This window comes from Vigna umbellata, chromosome 1 (assembly GCF_029865625.1).
Source record: "Vigna umbellata cultivar VRB3 chromosome 1, Vumbellata_1.0, whole genome shotgun sequence".
NCBI classification, from domain to species: domain Eukaryota; kingdom Viridiplantae; phylum Streptophyta; class Magnoliopsida; order Fabales; family Fabaceae; genus Vigna; species Vigna umbellata.
Genome location: NC_142165.1, coordinates 54,809,857 through 54,831,451, shown reverse-complemented (window position 1 = coordinate 54,831,451; position 21,595 = coordinate 54,809,857). Strand labels below are relative to the sequence as shown.

Below are 21,595 nucleotides of genomic sequence, written 5' to 3'. Positions count from 1 at the left end.
TATGATTTAGCTTGAAAATGAGATGGATACATTTTGAAGATATGAAAAATAACTTAAAGGAAGACTTTTGCTAAACATGATTTTAATTCAAGATGATTATACAAGTGAAGGTTTGATTGCAAGAAAAGATTAAATATTAAAATAATAATTTAAAATTGGCAAAAATTGAATTAATTCAATTTAATTGGTACAAGAAAAATAAGATAGGAGCATGAACCATTAATAAAGATTATAAAAAAAAAATTGGAAAAGTTAAAAGAAACTTATAAAAAAAAGGAAAATAAAATCGCCTTCCCATAAAGAAGTCTTTATCTTCATGATAAATTTAAGGAAGAATCGACATTTCTCTCCTAAAAAGTCTAAAATAAGATCAAAAATAAATTATTACTCACACAAATGCTTCACACAAACACAAATGTATATATTAATCCAAAGCAACATTGGAAAGAATAGAATGACTAATTAATGGACTTGAAAATAAGACTCGAGAAGTATGATTATGATTGAATAATGTAAATGTCAAATATGTGCTTTTGAGTCATAACTTTCATTAGGTATTGTTTGAATCTTTCACACAAATACGATTTATTTTGGTTTAGCATACAACATACACCTAAAACCAATTTAATAAATATGTTTTTAAAAAGAAAAAAGGTTTCACAGCCTAATTAATCAATTATGTGTTTGAATAATATATTAAATTGTTAATGAGAGATTCAAAACAACATGATCATTATCAATTTGAATAATCGATTAAACCAACGTATGCTTTTAAGTGTTGGAAAGTTTGAAAAAGTTTAATTTGATGTTTGAAAGTTGCTAGCACAATTCATTTAAGCATATCCTAACCTATGTGCAAATTTGCTTTCTAAACCATCACTTTTTGATCTAGTTTGGTGTTAATTTTGTGTGAAATTGTGGTGTTGTGAAGACTTTGTGGTGCAGTCCAGTTTTAGAAAACTTTTCCAACTAAGGTGGCATCTTAGGAAGTGGAGAAGGAGCAGAATTTGTGAATTCAAATGGGTTGTCCAGCCAACAAAAGTGTGAAAATTGGCAACTCTTATAGCTAAATTTTGAGATACAAGCCATAGCCAAGTGGTGGTGAGATTGAGTATCTATCATCCAAAAGAAATTTGCTACTGGAGATAAAATGCCTAAAACAGATCAGAAAGAGTGTTTGTGAGGTTACACCTTAAGCCCAAAAAGCCTTGACCAAGAGGAATACTGCATTTTTTAAAATAAATAAAAAATCCATTTCCTAAGATTGATTTGTGCTATCAATTTGGTTTATACAGTACTGATCTGAGAAGCATTTTAAATGATCAACATGATTTTGAAAATTTATTGATTGAACTGATTGTTACAATTAAAGGTGCATATTTTAGTTTATCAAAGTGTTCAAACAGATTTCTTCACACTTTGTTTAAATCAAATTGTTCCTTTTCTTGTGCTAGCTAGTTTATTTCTGTCTGGAATATAATAAAAATGGAGTAGAAAATGGAATGAAAAACTTAGCTATGGATGCATGGACGACCACAGCTCATGATACCACTTGATGGAACCCTTTCCTAGCATTAAGCACGCAAGAAGAAGCTTCAAACAGATGCACAGCGGAATGAGATTTGGTGTACTGAAATGGATGCATAGAAAGGTGTTTGATGAAAGTTTGGATGAAGGTGTGGTGTGTGTATGATGCCTCCAAACTCAGAAGGCCTTCCTACTAAGGAAGGAAGCTAGAGGAGAGTATCTGAATTCGAAATTCAGAGGTGACTAAGGGATATAAGAGGCTAAGCAAGCAATTCTGCAGCATTTCATTACATCCAAAAGTGAGAATTACAAAGGGGAAGCCCTCTTATTTATAGGTGAAGAAGGGCCTCAATTCTAAGCTAATTTCCCCCAAAATTCAAAATAAAAGACGAGCTTGAAGGCCAAGTCAGTTGGGTCACGGGAAGCATGCTGGGTCACATGGACAGTGCTGCCAAAACGTGCTTCAGGCTGCTCCGCTGGCGCTGGAGACCCCCCTGTCTTAGGGCGCAGGAGCGCACGTGAGCCAGGAAGTCCATTTGGTGCATCTGAGCTGGAGTCGCCCTATTTGAGGGCACTTGAGCGACCCTGGTGCTGATTCCTTGAATAATGCTTTTCCCAAATCGATTGGTTGACCATGGTTCTTGCCTTTATTGTATCCTACAAAAAAAGACAACCATATAGTATTAAAAAGGAATCCTTCTAAGACATAGAGAAAGAAAATAAAAAAAGAGCCTTTAAAAGTTCTTCTTCAACTTCCCTTTCCTAGCCTTAGCTTAAGTTAATACTCCTTTGAATGGAATGCCCTAAATGGATTTCCATCAAAAGCAGCTTCAATTCAATATCTTGACCAAATTCAGCATCTTTGATTCAACATAAAACAGCCCAATTACCAGGGGTCACTCTGCAAAATAGAAAAGTCAAAGAATAGGGACCAATTAGCAGATGAGAAAAGGGTTATTCAACAATTAAAAGAAATTAACATCCATTTAAATAAAACTAAAAAAACTAGAAAAATATTAATTTCCTAATTATTTAAAAACTCTACAAAATAAACCTAAAAACCTATTTTTAACTAAAAATTTACAGAACCTAAGATTTAATAGAAAAAACTAAAATTAATCTAATTTTATACAATTAAGAACAAAGATGAACTAAAAATGACTTCTAAACACAGAAAAATGGGGAAAATAGAGAGTTATCATGCACGAAACTTCATCCATCCCTCCTCAATTATTTTGAAATTCCCACAATGAGTGTCATGTTGTTTGTCTCCAGACATATAAAGACTTGTTAGCCTTGTCTTGAAGTCCCTTCATCTGATGGTTATGTGGGATAATATTTTCTTTCTAATTTACTATGTGTTCGGAATGTCAAAATTTTGATGTTGTAAACTAAAAAATATGTTAATGAAATATTAAACACTATATCTATTTCAAGTAATCATACCAGAATATCCTATCATAGAAGGTTTTTTTTATCTTTAGGACGTCATCCCAAGATGTAATGACAATAGAGACATGCATTTTGGCCAACATGCCAAAATAGCTTCAAAAAATTTCTAAATTGGGTTTTTAGGTATACTCAATTGATGATCAATCTCGACCACCAACCTCTCCATACCAATCTTTCAAGATGTGAAATCAGGCAACCGAGTCACAAATCTACCATGTCCGCTCTTTCCTGATCCATAGCTCATCATACTCGAAAACACATTGTTAGTACATCATATATGAAAAATAAAACAATTTATCTCTATAAAGTTATAATAGGAAAAATTTTTAAAAAAAGCAAAAAATAATAAAAAGACACCTATTAAGATATTGTTTTCTCCCATATGTCTTCATTGTGATCATTTCGAAAAATAAAAATTAATAAAAGCAATAATAATAAACCAAAAACATAACTAACTTTATATATTTGAGGGTGGTGTCAATGATGGAGTAGAGGAGTCGCCGTCGAAAAGGGAGAAAAGAGAACTCAGTACTAATGAGGGAGAAAAGAGAACTCATTACCAGTGAGGGAGAAAAGAAAACTTGTCACTGCTTAAAATGATGTCCATGTACGGAAATAATCAGTCAAAATGAAAGAAAAGCATACCTAAAACATCTAATGAAAGTGTGTTTGTGTTAAATGATGCAGAAATTACCTTTGCTTGTCGCCAAAGTTGTTGTCGAACTGTGTTCAAAAGCTAAAGAACATTGACTGTGTAGAGATAGTGAGCAAAATGCACTCTCTCGCACTATTTTTTTTTTGTCATAAAATAACATATGACGTCAGTGAACAACCTAGCCATTGTCATAGTAAATTATACAGTGGATGCCCTAACTGGCTGACGTCTAATTGGCACTCAAAATCCATTTTCGCTCTACATTTTTTTATTAATTTTATAAACACATTTAGACATTGGCCCTATCAACTTTCCGACATATAAATTTTATATGGAGAGCGAAACATCTTTTCGGTTCAAGTTTTTAATGAATCCAATAGACTTAGACGATGTTTCTTTAACCCAACCAATGTCTAAACGACTATATACATCAACTTTGAGGATTTCCAACATCATATGCTTCATTTTCTTACGGCTTGAGCTCGGCAGCATAACAACTCAAGCTAGGTAGCTTGACAGCACGAGCTTAATAGCTTGTCAACCTAAGCTCTACAGTTACACAGCTAGAGCCTGAGAAGTGTTCAACATCGTATTGGACATCGATGGAAAAGTAAAGCCGACTTTGAACTACTTTATGACGTTAGTTAGGTTGGATAGCCAACATCTATTTCATCATTTTTTTACAAAGGTTGAGCTTAACAGGTATTCAACGTGATATTGAACGTTGATGGTCTACCAAAACTGACTTTGAACATGTTTATGACGTCGATCGAGTTAGTTGACCAACGTCTAATTCCTGATTTGGTTTGCATGTACTTGTAGTTTACCCCCACCCCCCTATGTTTCACTATGTTGACTTTTGGTGATAAGAGTTGATTTAGTGCATGACTAGGGGCAATCTTGGGCAACTACCACCCTTTGATCCTAAAATTGATAGGACTTTTCATCGGTAAGCTAGGCATTCTAAGAATTTTTCTTTAGAGATAGTCCCACCATTTGAGTCCATACCATTAGAGTCTCAGCATTCTGATTATGTGTCTACTACTTCATACGTTGTGCATACCACATCTGATTTTGCATCTGCATGTGATTGTGCATCTGCATCTTCATCTTCATCTACATCTGCATCTTCATATTTTCAGCATACTGAGAACAATATGGCTCAACCTCCACCTCGCGAGAGGACTTTTAAGGAGTTGGCTGCACCTGACTTCACATATGAAAGCTTGTGCCATCCAGTATCCTGATGAAGGCATGTCATATGTTCTCAAAACTGGACTGATCCATTTGTTGCCCAAGTTTCATGGTCTTACAAGTGAATGCCCACACAAGCATCTGAAGGAGTTCCACATAATATATTCAACAATGAAGCCTCCAGATGTTCCTAAAGATCACATATTCCTAAAGGTGTTTCTACATTCATTAGAGGGGGTGGCAAAGGATTGGTTGTACTACCTTGCGCCTTTGTCTATCACGAGTTGGGATGATCTTAAGAGATTATTTTTGGATAAATTTTTCCCAACATCTAGGACCATGGCCATGAGGAAAGATATTTCTAGAATTAGGAAACTCGGTGGTGAAAGCTTATATAATATTGGGAAAGATTTAAGAAGCTTTGTGCAAGCTACCCACACCACCAGATCTTGGAGCAAATCCTTCTCCAATACTTCAATGAAGGTCTAAACAACTTGGAAAGGAGTATGATAAACGCTGCCAGTGGTGGAGCCTTTGGTAACATGACACCTACTGAAGTCAAACATTTGATTAAGAAAATGGCTTCTAACTCTCAACAGTTCAGCGCAAGGAATGATGCTAGGTTCTTATTTTGCAGATATAAAGATAAAGACCAAGCTTGATGCTCTTGTTAATTTGATGACTCAATTGGCTAGGAATCAGAATCAGAAGTATGCAATTGTTGCATGTTTATGTGGTATTTGGCCTTCCAGTGACCATTATACTGATGCTTGTCCATCTTTGCAGCAATCTATTGGCCCCGATTCACCTTAAGCTTATGCTGCAAACATCTACAACAATAGGTAGTCGCAGCCACAACCACAACAGCAGCAAAATTATGACCTCTCTAGCAACAAATACAACTCAAGGTGGAGGAATTACCCTAATCTGAGATGGTCTAATGTTTTGCAGCAGCAACAACTTCCACCACCACCACCATTCCAGAATATTGACGATCGAAGTAGACCGTTTGTGCCTCTACCACCAGTCCAACAATATCAAAGGCAACAACATCAACATGATATGTCTGCACCAATAACTCCTCTTCAACCTTCTACCTCTGAGTCGTCATTGAAGGAGTTAGTCAGGTATATGATTATGCAAAATATGCAGTTCCAACAAGAGACCAGAGCGTCGATCCAGAGCCTGACCAATCAGATGGGGCAGATGACCACACAACTAAATCAAGCATAGTCACAAAATTTGGATAGATTGGCTTCTCAATCTGTGCAGAATCCTAGAAATAAAAATGTCAGTGTCATCACCCTGAGATATAGGAAACAAATTCAGATATCCACTATGTCGCCTCTTGCACCTGCACCTACATCCACACATGCACACTCAGCCTAATAAAGAGGATGATATTGCTACATCTAAGAGAAAAAAAAGAAGAGTAGGCAGGTACAAGCAGGAAACTTCAGCAAGTGGACCTTCTTCTTCCCCAACACTTCTTTTGACATGAACCTTATAGAAATTCTTACAATATTTACAACTAACTATATACAATACCACTTTTTATATTAGTTAATATAAAAAATCACTATAAAAAGTGATTTTTATTTGTATTTTGTTTATAGCTTTATATTTTTTAGAAAAATTTAGTTGTTTTTAGCGTGAACAAATTACATATAGTATTATCATATAAGCAAACAATACACATAATATAGTTTATTAAAAGAAATACTGAAATATAAAAAAAAGTAAATAAATTTCCAAAACATTTATAATGCACTTCTCATTTGTAGATACTTAAAAGATAATATTAAAAAAAATTTTTAATTAAACTTGTAATTATCTCTTTAAATACAATTAACTTTTATTTTTCAATTTTTGTTAAAATTATTTCTCATATATACACCATTGGTTAAAACATATTATAATAAAATTAAAATTTTAATAATGATATAAAAACAAATTATAGAAATATTTTATTAATAGAAGTCAAATATTTTTAATATTCAAAATTAATATAAAAGATAAAAAAGAAAATCATGCAATCATTATTTCTGATAATAAATAACATGTACTAATACTGCAATTAAAAAAAGTTATTGATTATTAGTGTGGTGACTTCCCGGATACCACGGCAAGTTGAAACTAAAAAGTATCTTACTTTTTCAATGAACTTAGAAGTCAAATTTCGAGATATATATATATATATATATATATATATATATATATATATATATATATATATATATATATATATATATATATATATATATATATATATAATGTCTTTGATATAATATTATACATATAAGTAATGGTAATTAATATAATATAAAAATAATTTAACTATGTTAGAACTCTTTTATAAATTGAAACTTTTTAATTGAGTTTTTATTAAAAAAATTTATTAAATATATAAAAATTTTATATTTTTAATTGAGTTGATGTGATTAATATATGAGAATTAATAATAAATTATATTTATATAAATATCTAATTTATCATTTTTTTTATAATTTACTTTTAGTTAAAAAACTAAAGTAGTGAATTTTGAATTAAGAAAATAATTTTGTTGATTTCCATCTAACTTTATTAATTATATATATGATTCTTTGTAATTTTCTCAAACAAATATAAATTTTCTTGTGAGAACAAAAATATTTTATTTTATACGAATAATTTGTTGATTGTCGTTTAATATTATTGTTGATGTGAAATTAAACTGTTGGGGTTAATACAAATAATTCTTTTGTGGTTAATATATATATTAAATTATTGTGATTAATAAATTATGTATGAAATTTTAGGAGTTAAGTAGTTTTTATCTGATAAGAGTGCATATGTTGTGTCCGATTCTGTTCTTAATATATATATATATATATATATATATATATATATATATATATATAAAACACTTAATTAAAAATATCCAAATATACTATAGACTTGAAACCTAATTAGTTCCAAAAATTCAATGTATCATCATCTTATAAACCCTTTTCTTTCTTTCTTTTCTTCTCTTATCTTCTCATTTCATTACATTCTCAACCGTAACTCATCTAAGAAGATCAAATCAATATAATGTAATCTGGATAGACCCATATGCGTAGTGGTCTTTATCAAATAAAGATTAAAAAATATCAATTTTTTTTTAAATTACACGTATAAATGTTACATATAGATATATGATCATTGAAGCGACTCAATGAAAAATTTATCAGTAACAAAAATTCTGTTGAAGAAAAACATAACTTTCATTAGCTTTGAGACTATAATGTAATTAACAGAATATTTATTATACTTCGATATTGAACATTTAACGTATGGTGATGTTGGTTGAATTCTAATAAAAAATTCATGAACTTTTGATAATAAGTTTGAACTCTAAAAAAAAAAGACTTTGATTAGAATATTATGAATGAAAGAAGAAATGAATATTAAATCATTCATCATACGTTAACTTATTATAATTTAACAATTATATTATAGTTTAGAGTTAACTTAAAGTTGTAAGTTTGAAAGAAATATTATATTAATGTTTTAATGATTATATAATAAAAAATAGTTCATATTATCTTATTCTTAACTAGGTTTCAATATTATTAGTAAAATTAATTTATTACTGATTTAGTAATGAATTCATGGAATTACATACCAAGAAGTGTTCTGATATTTGTTGGATTAAAAAATATTATTGATTAAATTAAAAATTTTAATTTTATATATTTTCTTTAAGTAAAATATTATTATATGTTAGTACAAAAAATATAATTAATATTGTACTATATAGAATATATCTATCGGAGTTAATGGTCATTCATGAGCAATTATCAGGTATTAATAGGTCAGATTGTCCTAGGCTTTACGATATTAGTAATTGATTATTGGGTTTGATTGCCTAAAAATATATTGCAATAATGGTTAATCAACTTTTTCTATCATAATAAAATAGTCACCTCTCTTTATGAAACATATCTGACTTGAGGGTCTGAGGGTCGGAGTGTCTTATGTAGGTTAACAACTCATCAAAGTGGATTGCATTCTCGGAGAGGATTGAAGATCAAAATAGAGTAGAGCAAGGAAGGACGATCGACCCTCAGACCAATTTAACCGAAACATTTTGGCACTCACCGTGGGGCCTGAGCGGCATCCCCATGAAGCCACGTAGAACCATACTCGTGATCGGTCTCGACATCGCTATTTCGGATCAACATCAAGTTTTGCGACAAGAGTAAAAAAATTCCATAATAATTTCTAAAGACCTTAACTTAGTCAGGTTCTAGCAACTCTTAATTATAAAATATTATGCACTTGCAACAAGAGTAAAAAAATTCCGTAATAATTTCTAAAGACCTCAACTTGGTCAGGTTTTAGCAACTCTTAATTTTAAATTATAAAATATTATGCACAAGATGGTTTAGAGTTGCATTCAACTTGGTCAGGTTCTACCAACTCTTAATTTTAAATTATAAAATAGGTTTAATAGCCAATTTAGTCCTCACTTTGGTTGAAAAATCTCAATTTAGTCCCTCATTATAAAAGTGTTTTGAATTAGTCCTAACTTTTAAAATAGTGGGTCAGATTGGTCCTTTCTGTTAAATATAAGTTAACAAAATTAATGGATGATGATGTGACACAACTTAAAGCTAACGAGGGACCAATCTAACACATCAGCTTTAAGCTGTGTCACATCATCATCCATTAATTTCGTTAACTTATATTTAACGAAAGGGACCAATCTGACCCACTATTTTAAAAGTTAGGACTAATGTAAAACACTTTTATAACGAGGGACTAAATTGAGATTTTTCAACCAAAGTGAGGACTAAATTGGCTATTAAACCTATAAAATATTATGCACAACATGGTTCAGAAATGCATTCAACATTGTGAGGTTCTACCCGACTCTTAATTTTAAATTATAAAATATTATGCACAACATGGTTCAGAAATGCGTTCAACATTGTTAGGTTCTACCGACTCTTAATTTTAAATTATAAAATATTATGCATAAGATGGTTCAGAGTTGCGTTCAACCTTGTCAGGTTCTACCGACTCTTAATTCTAAATTTTAAATTATAAAATATATTATGCACAGGATGGTTCAGAGTTGCGTTCAACTTGGTCAAGTTCTACCAACTTTTAATTTTAAATTATAAAATATTATGCACAAGATGATTTAGAAATGCGTTCAACCTTGTCAGGTTCTACTGACTTTTAATTCTAAATTATAAAATATTATGCACAAGATTGTTCAGAGCTGCGTTCAACCTTGTCAGGTTCTACCGACTCTTAGTTTTAAATTATAAATTATAAAATATTATGTGCAGGAAGGTTAAGACCTCCACAGGTCAGGTTCTACCAACTTTTAATTTTAAATTATAAATTATAAAATATCATGTGTAGAATGGTTCAGACCTATCTTCAAATGTGTCAGGTTATAATGGCCGCTCGGGGGAAGTCAGAAAAATGACTTCAGAAATCCCCGCTCAACGCAGGAAGTCAAAAAAATGACTCCTGCCTCAAGCCGCTCGGGGGAAGTTTGAAAAAGGGTTTCAGAAATCTCCGCTCAACGCAGGAAGTTTGAAAAAGAACTCTTATCAATCAACTACTCAACAGGTTCAGCTTTGTCAAGTTCCAATACCTTTTCATTATAAAAATAAATTATAAAATATTGAAACGTTTACTTTATTTTATTTAGGCTTAATACCTCTTTTTGTCCCTTTTTACAAGGGAAATGTTCAAGTTCGTCCTACCTTTTTTAAAAAGTTCAATGTAGTCCCAAGTTGTGAAAAAAGTGTCCAATTAAATCCTTTTTGGTCACGGCGTTAAATATTTAACGATCCAGCTGACACTATGCAACGTGGCTGTTTATCTTCGTAAGGTGGCAGTTGACGTGGCAGTGACAGTGTAAAAAGAAGAGTCAAAAGAAGGAATTTTGGAAAGAAGAAGAGTTCCTGTAAAAAGAAAACCCTAACTCGAAAAACCAATCGTGAGTCAAAAGAAATGCGAGAACAGAAACCTCTGTGCTGCGTAGTCGCTAGAGATGCTACGGTCATGACCACTGTGCCCGCGAACCAGAACAGAGAGGATGAGGATCTCCTGCAACGTTAAGCTCGAACAGAGAAAAGAGGGAGAACAAAATTGGGGTTTCCGCAAAGAAGAGGAAGGCAAACAAAATTGGGGAAAAAATTCTTCAGATTAGGATATTGAGATGAATCAGCATTTGGGGTTTAACTAGAGTAATTAGGATTCAATTGGTTTAATTAAATTTCTCACTTAGAATTAGAGAAATAATTAAAATTTATCACTTACAAAAGAAATTAACAACCCCAAATTATTTTTAATTAACGTTAACAGGAAATAAAAATTCTTACTTTATATAACAACCCCTAATTAATTTTAATTAACATTAAAAGGAAACCCTAATTCTTACTTTATTTCTAAATACTATTAAAAGGAAACCTAACCACTGATCTATTCCTTCAACATTTTGGAAGAACTGGAAATACAAATTGGGTGATGAAATCTGCAGAGCAAATTGTGCGTTTACCCTTTTTGAGAGAGAAAAAGGAAGCCCCACACTACTCTATTCTACATTTAATTGTCAAGTTCTTTGTAATTCTTACACCTAACAACAAGATACCTGTTTTTAGTGTTTAGAAAGGAAAAACAGAGCCAGCAAAAAATGGCCGTGGGAGGATTCTCCATTGATGCTTCTTCAACCAGGGGCTTCGACGGCAAAATTACACTCTCCGTTCTCATCACTTGCTCTTCAAACAGTTCCAGTTTTTTAATCACTGCCACTGCCACGTCAACTGCCATGTTAGGAAGGTAAACAGCCACGTTGCACAGATCACTCCACGCTGTCAGCTGGATCGTTAAATATTTAACGCCGTGACCAAAACGGATTTAATTGGACACTTTTTTCACAACTTGGGACCACATTGAACTTTTTAAAAAAGGTAGGACGAACTTGAACATTTCCCTTATAAAGAGGGACAAAAAGAGGTATTAAGCCTTTTATTTAAAAGCATATTTTTTAGAGTTAAAATCTCTTGCACAAGAAAAAGTGTCAAAGAGAACTCTTAGCATTTTCTATTGAGTCTAGGGAATAGTTCCAAAGAGAACTCCTAGAGTTCGCAGCTTTGAACAAGGAGCAATGAAGACTTAAAGCGCATCGAAGATAGACTCTCTAAATACAACATGAACTACTTCTTTTAAAGCTCATAATAATCCCTATGCACCTCTTTCAACAAAGAGCTCGCTCGGGCTTAGGGGCTTATGTAGTATATAAAATAAACCGATCGGAGTTAAATGTCATTCATAGGCAATTATCAGGTATTAATAGGTTAGATTGCCTTATGCTTTACAAATATACGATATTAATAATTGATTATTGAGTTTGATTGCCTAAAAATATATTGCACTAATGATTAATCAATGGACTTAGCTGTCACAAGTCCTATAAATATACAATTGATGTTCAGGTACGATAATATTTTTCTATCATAATAAAATAAGGGTTAAATATGTTTTTAGTCCCTAAACTATTGGTCGTTTCTGGTTTTCGTCCCTCTTTCAAAGTAAGGTACAATTTGGTCCTCATTCTTTTCGAAACGATCGTTTTAGTCCTCGGAATTTTGGTTTTTTGTCCTCATTTGTTGCTAAATGAGGACCAAATTTTTAAACAGTGTTTAATTTTCGAGGACTAAAACAAACGTTTCGAAAAGAATGAAGACCAAATTGTACCTTACTTTGAAACAGGGACGAAAACTAGAAACGACCAATAGTTTAGGGACTAAAAACATATTTAACCCATAAAATAATGATCTCTCTTTATGAAACATATCTCACTTGAGCGTCAGAGTGTCTTCTACAGGTCAACAATTCATCAAAGTGGATTGCATTCTCAAAGAGGATTGAAGATCAAAAGAGAGTAGAGTAATGAAGGACGACCGACCCTCAGACCAATTTAACCAAAACAAATATAAAATTGGAGAAGTTTTAAAATTAATTCAGTAAAACTAAATCAATTAAGTTAGTTAGTAAGGAAAAATATTTTTTAAATATGGTTTAATTAAAAAATATGATTTATTACTAAAACTATAAGAGAGAAAAAAATGCAAAGGATGATTTTTATTGGATAAGAAAAATGAAATATTAAAAAATTTCAAATATATATATTTTACTGCTTCAAATATACACCACGTTCAAAATCATTCTCAAAAGTCTTAGTTTGTTGACAAAATTTAGGATTTTATGAGTCTAAGCGTTGACATAAGAAGATTAGTTTTAGTGTAGATATCCACGTAAAACTTTAATATATTTAAAAGAGAATTGTTTTTGAAATCATGATTATATAATGGCCTAGAGGGATCCTGATTGGGAAAAACGCCCTAGTGTGGCCAGTCATGGGGCAAGTCGTAATTAACCGAGATTTAATCCTGTCAACCTGGACAGTCAAGAAGAAAGGGAAGCAAACAGTAAGGTCATACCTTCATTAATACCTCTACAAACCGTACGGTCAACTGGCTTACATCTATCCACGACAACTATTTTGGAAGCTCCTATGTCGGAGAAACCTCCTCCTGTATTAGATAAATATGATGGTTCCACAGATTCAGATGATCATCTCAAAACGTTTAAAGAATACATTATGTAAGCTTAAAGAAAATGACTAGCTAATCTTCTATGTTGACTACTGTGGTGGTATCATCTCCAGGAGGATTGGCGGGGTCTTAATTACCTTCACCTTCTGTAGTAAATGTTTCTTCATTTACACCTTCTTTAGTTGCTTCTTCCTCAACTATTTCCTCTTCAGCCGAAATCTCTGCTTCAAATTCATCATCTAGGATGTCCTTTAGTGGTACCAATTCTCCTTGGTACATATCCTTCCTTCATAACATCGAACCCAGCCCCATCAATGGACACATTCAGAAGATGGGGGATTTGCCTCAACACCTTTTCAAAGCCTAGACTATGTTCTTCATAGATAGCCTTTTTCATCTCCGCAATTTGTAGGTCTTGGGCTTGTATTTTTGCACCCAGAGCATCCTTTTCAAGTAGGATATTACCACAAGTCGAGCTAAGGTTTCGACTCTAGGCCATCATCTCTTTCAGCTGGTCTCTTAGATTCACAATGGTGGTAGTATGTTCTTTGTCTCGCTTCTTAAGGTCTTCATTTGTTTTTGCAAGTTCCTTGTTCTGACCTTTAAGCTCAAGGTTGGCTCTTTGCGCATCTCCCATTATGCGCTTGACATCGGCCAATAATTGAGAAGACCTTGCTTGCATCTCTTCGCATTGTGCATGAGCAACAATTTCTTCCTCCAATTTCCACTGGGACTCGTCCAACTAAGCTCTCAGCTTACCTCTGTCAGATGTATATGTCAGATTTCAATTAGCCAATGTTGCTCGATAGGTTAATTCAAGACTCGAGTCAATCAATTGTTGGTCAGACATATGCTCCACCACAACTTTTTCATCTTTGGCCAGATTAAAGTCTATCTTGTGGCCAAGGAAAAAGGCAGAGCTCCAAAGGTCACCAGGGAGCGAACGAGAAGGGGTAACGGTCTTTTTACCTTTTTTACTAGCGCTACCCTTTTTAGTAGGCCGTCCACTTTTCTTTTTCTTGGGGGGATCGTAAATAATAGTGGTGTTAAGAGGCATTACCTCTGCGATTGGTTTAGGTGTTGGCTGGCGAACGGATCCAGAAGGAGTTGCAGTCTCACCAAAAGTTATTTCAGCATTAGGAAGAGGTGTAGGCGCAAAGGGTTGACATTGGTTGACCACTTGAGGTGCTCAGAGGGTGTTGGGATGATTCTCCTAGCCCAACTTCACTGGCCACCAGTTTAAACCAGTTCTTTTTTGGATTCTTTGTTGCCATTATGCCTAAGAAATTACAACAAATTCAACTTAATTATAATCACAAAGAAAATGGACTAATCAACAGAAGGTGGCACACCGAAGACCTCAAAGCTGAGGTCGCCCCATTCGAGGCAGTTCATTATTTTGTGGGAGGAGAGCTGGCAAGGCAAATTGTCCAGTACATTCAAGGTTTCGAGTTCCTCGGGTGTCATGTTAGTTTGAGGCTAGGAGGTTAATCTAATTGGATTTTGGGTCCAATAAAGGGGGAATTCAGGTTTATCATCCTCAGTGAAGAAGTGTGGTCGGCCTAAGTCGGTTATTTCTACTTTTAAAACTTGTCTTTAAACCCATTAAACGATAGGGAAAAAAGCGCGAACAAGAGCATTCCCTGGTTTAGATATTATAACAAAAGCCTGTATGTAGCCTCAACTATTGGGATGCATTTGGGAGGGCGCTGTGTTCAATGCCTTCAGTATTCCCATTTGAAAGGAACTGAACGGTACTCTTACAAACATCTCGTGAAACATATAGGTATATGCAAAAAATAAATTTTTGGGATAGTTGCCCTTCCCATGAAAGACTCTCTCGTTCTCTTTACAGTCAGATAATTTAATCAGGGGATTACATTCTAGGGTTTTAACTATATAGTTATTTTCTACCTAATCCCTTAATGATGTTTTATTGGTAAACAAAGTACTGAACTCATTCATGTCGCGAAAACCCATTCATATCCACTAATGCTAGGAAGGGTTTGAGTTGGATCTCCATCCTCTTCGTGACCCTCAACAAGGACATTCCCATAAATGAAAGCTACTTCGCCGCTTAACAAGGTTTCTTTTGTTTTTTTTGTAGAGCTTGGTTGGTTGGTAGAGGCTGACGACCCTAATGGTGTAGAGGTTGATATGTCGTTGACGTTGCCTCACCCCTCTTCTCCCAAAGATTCAGTAGATGAAGGAAAGTTTACAATGGAAGTCATGGTTATCTAAAATTTCTGCAAACTGGGTGCTTTATGGAGAAAACTTTGAAAAGTGGAACAACGTAGTGGGTTGCACATATTTATATGAGATAATCAAAACTAATAAGAGCCGTAGGATGAAATTTAATCTAAGGCTCGCAAGACGCTACAACTACCACATGAGCGGGAAACCAAAATAACCATTTAATGGATAAAGTTTTTAATCCAACGACGCAAAATTTTCATTTTAATACAGGTGCGGTTACAGTACCGAGCCTTAATACTTGTTTCTGTTATAAGCCCTATAGTTAACATTAACTTAGGTCGAATGATTAACTCGGACTTGGGGGCATATGTATGGTATGAAGAATAGCTCGAATGGGTAACGTTTGTAATCATTCGGTCTATTCCTTGTGTCAAGGGTCAAGCATATTAATATTAGGTCAGCGCTTGAGTCATTGATGTTGGGCCAACACTTAAGTCATTGATGTTGGGCCAACGTTTAAGTCATGGGTGTTGCTCCCTCCACCTCCACAGCCTTCTCCCTCCACCTCCCCAATTATCTTTAATTCCAATTATATCCTTAAAGTTAAAATTTTTTATTTTTATTATTTTAATATTTTAATATTTAAATATAAACTAATATAAATATACATTATTAAAATACATTAAAAAGATATTCAAAAATAATAAATCAAAATATTAAAATATCTAATAAAATAATAACAGAACATAAAATTAAAACAAAGCTTAAACGGATGACATCCGTTTTGCCTTAAACGGATGTTGACATCCGTTGAAGGATGTCCTCCGTTTAAGCTTTGTTTTAATTTTACGTTTTAGGGTTAAAGGATTATTGGAAGGATTATTGGAAAGATTATTGGAAGGATTATTGGAAGGATTATTGGAAGGGTTTAAGGTTTAGGGTTTAGGATTATTGGAAGGATTATGACTACGTACCTAGAGAGGAACCACGACAAGCACATTACACCACAAACGCATTGCACCACGTAGTGCACCGAAAGCAAGAGGAAGATTGCTTGATAATTCTTTTCACGATCACTGAGCTTTGCAGAAAAATATTTTACTCATACAAGGAACTACGTAGGTTATCAGTGAAATATGTTATAAATGAGTAAAATTAAAAAACAATAATTCTAAAAATAAAATTTTACTGAGGGGCAAAATAGTAAAGAGGAGGTGGAGGGAGAAGGCTGTGGTGGTGGAGGGAGCAACACCCTTAAGTCATTGATATTGGGTAGCGCGTAAGTTGTTAATGTTGGGCCATAATTGGGCCAACATTCAAGATACTGTTATTTGGCCAATGGTTTAGAAAAATAAAGAGTTAATAAATTAAGAACAGAATGATTAAAGATATTGATAACTGATTACAGGACAAAGAAGGTTTTTATTGGACCTATGCTAGTCTAGAGTCCATGAAATAACTTATAAATAAAAAGTTAAGCTGCAAAGGTAAGTAAGTTTTAACTAAGTTCTAATACTTAATTGTAAGAAAAAAATCATTGATCCACATCGTTCGAAAGTACTTGAAGTAAGAGGTTTAGAAGTCTATCTCAGTTCAATTAATTATACACAGCACACCTGTAATATATTTTTCGACTGTAAACATTCATTATGCATATGATGGGTTTCAATGTCCCATTTTTCTGCCCATTTCCCAAACTTTCACTACGACGAAGAATGCTTTCTTCTTCTACCATACATTTTATTTTCGAAAAGCATGAAAAGTTCGGGAACCTTTTCGTCTCCCCTTTTTATAACATCTTGCCTAATTTTTTTTAACTGTGAAATGTTGGTATGTTTAGATTCAAAATTTGAAATTTAACTTTTTCCATCTCTTTCATAGACTATAATATGAGATTAAAATTGAATTTAAATAAATTAATTATCACAAGAGAGTAAATATTACATAATAAAAACAAAAATAGAATATTATCATATTTAATTATTTCTTACCCTCGAGCAAAATAATAGGGAATAATAACATTAAAAAATAAACACATTTACATGGACAGAGTTTTCAATTGTTATTATTTATTAATTATTGTATACAAACTTAGGTTATCCTTCGTTTGTTATCGATTGAATCCCGACACTAAATCACTCTTTGATTATTATAAATTTATAATCGTCCCGTTTTAAAATAGCACGCAACGAAACAAAAGAACAAAACAAGACCACATGAATCCGATTGGTTCATCACACATCAAAATATTGTCCTTATTGTCATTTCATACTATCTTAGCATTGCAATTCTGAACTGACGGTAAAAGTGGGAGATGGAGAACCGCCAGAACGGAGAAGCGAAGAAGGAAGAAGAACCAAAGGACTCTATTTGTGGATACGATTCTCTTCACCTTCTTCTCAAGGATAATCTTAATCCTCATCACTTTCAGGTATATATATATATATATATATATATATATATATATATATATATATATATATATATATATATATATATATATATATATATATTCATGCCACTAGTTCTGTTTCTATTTCACCTTTTCTCTTCTTTATATTGATTCAGTTGCTTGGGTTTGTGGGATTTATTTTCCACATGTAATGGATCTGATTCTGGGCTTTCATTATCCTTTGACTTTTCACATTTAAGAAGGAATTTAACATTTTAACAATTTACCAGGATTTTCCAAGTAAATAAATCAACCAAATTTTGCATCTCCAACATCATTTTGAAAGCTATTCTAGCTTTACAGAAAATGGATCACGTGTCTTTCTTCTAAGTTGGTTTCATGAGTTGTTGCTTGAATCAATCGCATATTAAATATGCATTTTTTTGCTCAGTGTTGTGTATCGTGTTGCAGGAAGTTAGCCGTTTGCTTACTGGGCTTAATTGTGGAAAAGCAATTGAAACAATTGCTCTCCCTGAATCTGCAACTGCCCTCTCTGTGGAGCATGGTTTTGATCTCCAGGTATGATACGATCCACTTTTCCCCATATGAATTGTGTTTTCATTTTTCACAAATGAAAGGAATGTTGGATTGATTAAGTTAACTTGCTTGTGCATGTGTTGCATGAGAAAAAGAGAAGAAATGAATATAAGTATGCATTCAGGCATGCCTTATAGCAAAATGCTCTTTTTACTTTAATATCTCCTTTTTCTCATGCCTTCTGAGTACACTAAATGAACTACGAACAGGGAACTGCTAATCTTTCTTTTCTTGTTTGTCTGTTGTTGTCTGTTGAATCAATTTTGGAATCTATTAACTCTTTCTCATTGGTTAACTGATAATAGTTTTGGTTTAGTCCATTGATTAGCCACAGTATCTACCTTCTATACAGAAATTCTAACAGTTCATTTTGAACTTTAATCTGCTTTATTTCAGGCCTTTTCCTTTTCTGCTGACAAAGAACAGCTAAGGGAACCTAGAGTAGTAAGGGTTGGTTTGATTCAGAACTCCATTGCCCTTCCAACCACTGCTCACTTTGCAGACCAGAAGAAGGCTATCTTTGAGAAACTAAAGCCAATAATTGAAGCTTCCGGTTCTTCTGGAGTGAACATATTATGCTTACAAGTAGGTTTCCTATGTATGAGCATTTTTTGCCGATTGATTTCACACAGTTGATTGAAACTCTTCAACGTTTTCATATAATTCTTTTGCAGGAAGCGTGGATGATGCCATTTGCCTTCTGCACTCGAGAGAAAAGATGGTGTGAATTTGCAGAACCTGTTGATGGAGAATCAACAAAATTTTTACAAAGCTTTGCACTGAAATATAACATGGTCATCATAAGTTCAATTCTTGAGAGGGATATTAACCATGGAGAGGTTATATGGAACACTTCCGTTGTAATTGGAAATCACGGCAATATAATTGGGAAACACAGGAAGGTAATTGCCTTAAGCTCTCTGCATCTAATTTTAATACCCAAAACCTCCCTTTCATCTATCTCATGAACACAGTTAACATTTGGCAGAACCATATACCCAGAGTTGGGGACTTCAACGAGAGTACATATTATATGGAAGGAAATACTGGCCACCCTGTATTCGAAACAGTATATGGAAAGATTGCCATTAATATATGTTATGGTAGACACCATCCTTTGAATTGGTTAGCCTTTGGATTGAATGGTGCGGAGATTGTTTTCAACCCTTCTGCTACTGTTGGTGAACTCAGCGAGCCAATGTGGCCTATAGAGGTTAGTAGTCCCTTTATATTTCAGGAATCTTTTATTGCTTCTGGTTCTTATATTTTATGCAGAGCACTTACGTGATGGGTTATATATCCTTTTCTATAATGTTATGCTAAATTATATAGCTTGAGATTTAGCATGATATTTGTACACAAGTGATTACAAGAAAATTGAACTTAACTAAATTGTGGGATGCACTTCAAAGGATATGGTGCAAAGTCCAATTATTGGTTGATATTTTATAAACTCTGTGATTTGTCATACATGCACATATATCTCTATTGCTATTTTCTAATCAACAAATATCACTTCCAACATGCGTTGAATTCAGAGGAATTTGCCTGTATAAGTTTTCCTGCTTCACCTCTGCTAACCAAATTTAGAAGCAGACAGATTTTGTACTTGTAGAATATGATATCAGCCTAAAAGTATATGACTTGAAAGTGTCTTTGTTTGTCAGGCACGTAATGCTGCAATAGCTAATAGTTACTTTGTTGCTTCAATCAATCGCGTTGGGACTGAGACATTCCCCAATGCATTTACTTCTGGTGATGGAAAGCCAGCACACGCAGATTTTGGGCACTTTTATGGGTCCAGTTATGTTTCAGCACCTGATGCATCATGCACGCCATCTCTATCTCGTTACAGGGATGGCCTTTTAATAACAGACATGGACCTTAACTTGTGTAGACAGTTTAAGGACAAGTGGGGTTTCAGAATGACTTCAAGGTACGAGTTGTATGCAGACACACTCGGCCGCTATGTGAAACCAGAGTTTGAGCCACAAGTCATCATTGACCCCTTATTGCATAGAAAGGCCTCCTAAACTGTGTTGTAATAATCCGTTAACTTGGGTTCACTGCTTATGGTTCGGGCCCTGTAGTATAACCAATGCGGTCAACCGCAAATTCTGTTGTATTAGATTCTGCTCTCAATGTTTCAACATGCATTGGTGTTTGATTTGTTGCACTTTAGCAGAAATCATATTCAGTTGTTTTCGAAGGCTGTTTAAGAAAACTTTAGAGCAACTCTTCAAAAATTCAATTATAATTACACTAAACTACTAACTTCTGTAAAAAATAATTTAAGTCATATTTGAGATGACTTGAGATGATTTTCAATTAACTAATACTGTAATTTTCTTCCCAACAGTACTTAAAAAATTGAATTTTATTTTTAAAATAGAAAATATTTCAATGACGATAAAATGATTTTCTTCTTATTTTTGGTTGGCTATAGCTAAATTAAGCTCCTTGTCTTGTAAATTTGTACTTAAACAAGTTACTTAAACAAGTTACTCCCTTAAATGTTAGAACTTGTTTGTTTTTTTAACATTAAATTCAACTACTGAGATTTAATTTTACTCTAAAAGTTTTAAAATTTCCCAAATTTTGTTTTCTAGAATATCTTTGCATTATATTTTGATAAAGAATTTCTACAATTCTAAAATATTGAAATGCATAATATTTAAACTATTACTTACTCAAATTTTTACATAAATAACATATTTTTTTCTTCAGGGTCAGAATTCAGTCTCTGGATAATCGATTTCTCAATTTTGATTTGTTTTTCAACCAGTTTTCTTCAAATCAAAGTTTAGAATTTTGTTATCCAAAAAATTGTTTTTCAATCAGTTTTCTCCTTATCACAATTCAAAATTTAGTTTTCGAAAAGCCGAATTGTAACCTAAAAATAAAAAATTTGTTATCTGTATAAATATTTCATACAGTATATTATCTATGTAATTCTTTTAAGTTCATATAGCTATTTGG

The 21,595-nt window shown here is 33.2% G+C and overlaps 1 protein-coding gene across 1 annotated transcript; it reads left to right on the top strand.

Annotated features, from left to right (window-relative positions):
• The first annotated feature begins 17,822 nt into the window (after window positions 1-17,822).
• On the top strand, window positions 17,823-20,792 carry BETA-UP (beta-ureidopropionase). The gene is made up of 6 exons (XM_047300714.2): window positions 17,823-18,058; window positions 18,491-18,598; window positions 19,013-19,201; window positions 19,291-19,518; window positions 19,605-19,829; window positions 20,284-20,792. The coding sequence occupies exons 1-6, from the start codon at window positions 17,942-17,944 to the stop codon at window positions 20,647-20,649; spliced, it is 1,233 nt and encodes a 410-aa protein (XP_047156670.1). The 5' UTR covers window positions 17,823-17,941; the 3' UTR covers window positions 20,650-20,792.
• The last annotated feature ends 803 nt before the right edge of the window (window positions 20,793-21,595 follow it).

Bases quoted from the DNA above. Each gene is read 5' to 3' on its own strand.
- BETA-UP (XM_047300714.2), top strand. From the start codon at position 17,942: ATGGAGAACCGCCAGAACGGAGAAGCGAAGAAGGAAGAAGAACCAAAG. The intron at 18,059-18,490 runs GTATATATATAT...ATCGTGTTGCAG, and splicing joins TTAATCCTCATCACTTTCAG to GAAGTTAGCCGTTTGCTTAC. The intron at 19,202-19,290 runs GTAGGTTTCCTA...ATTCTTTTGCAG, and splicing joins TGAACATATTATGCTTACAA to GAAGCGTGGATGATGCCATT.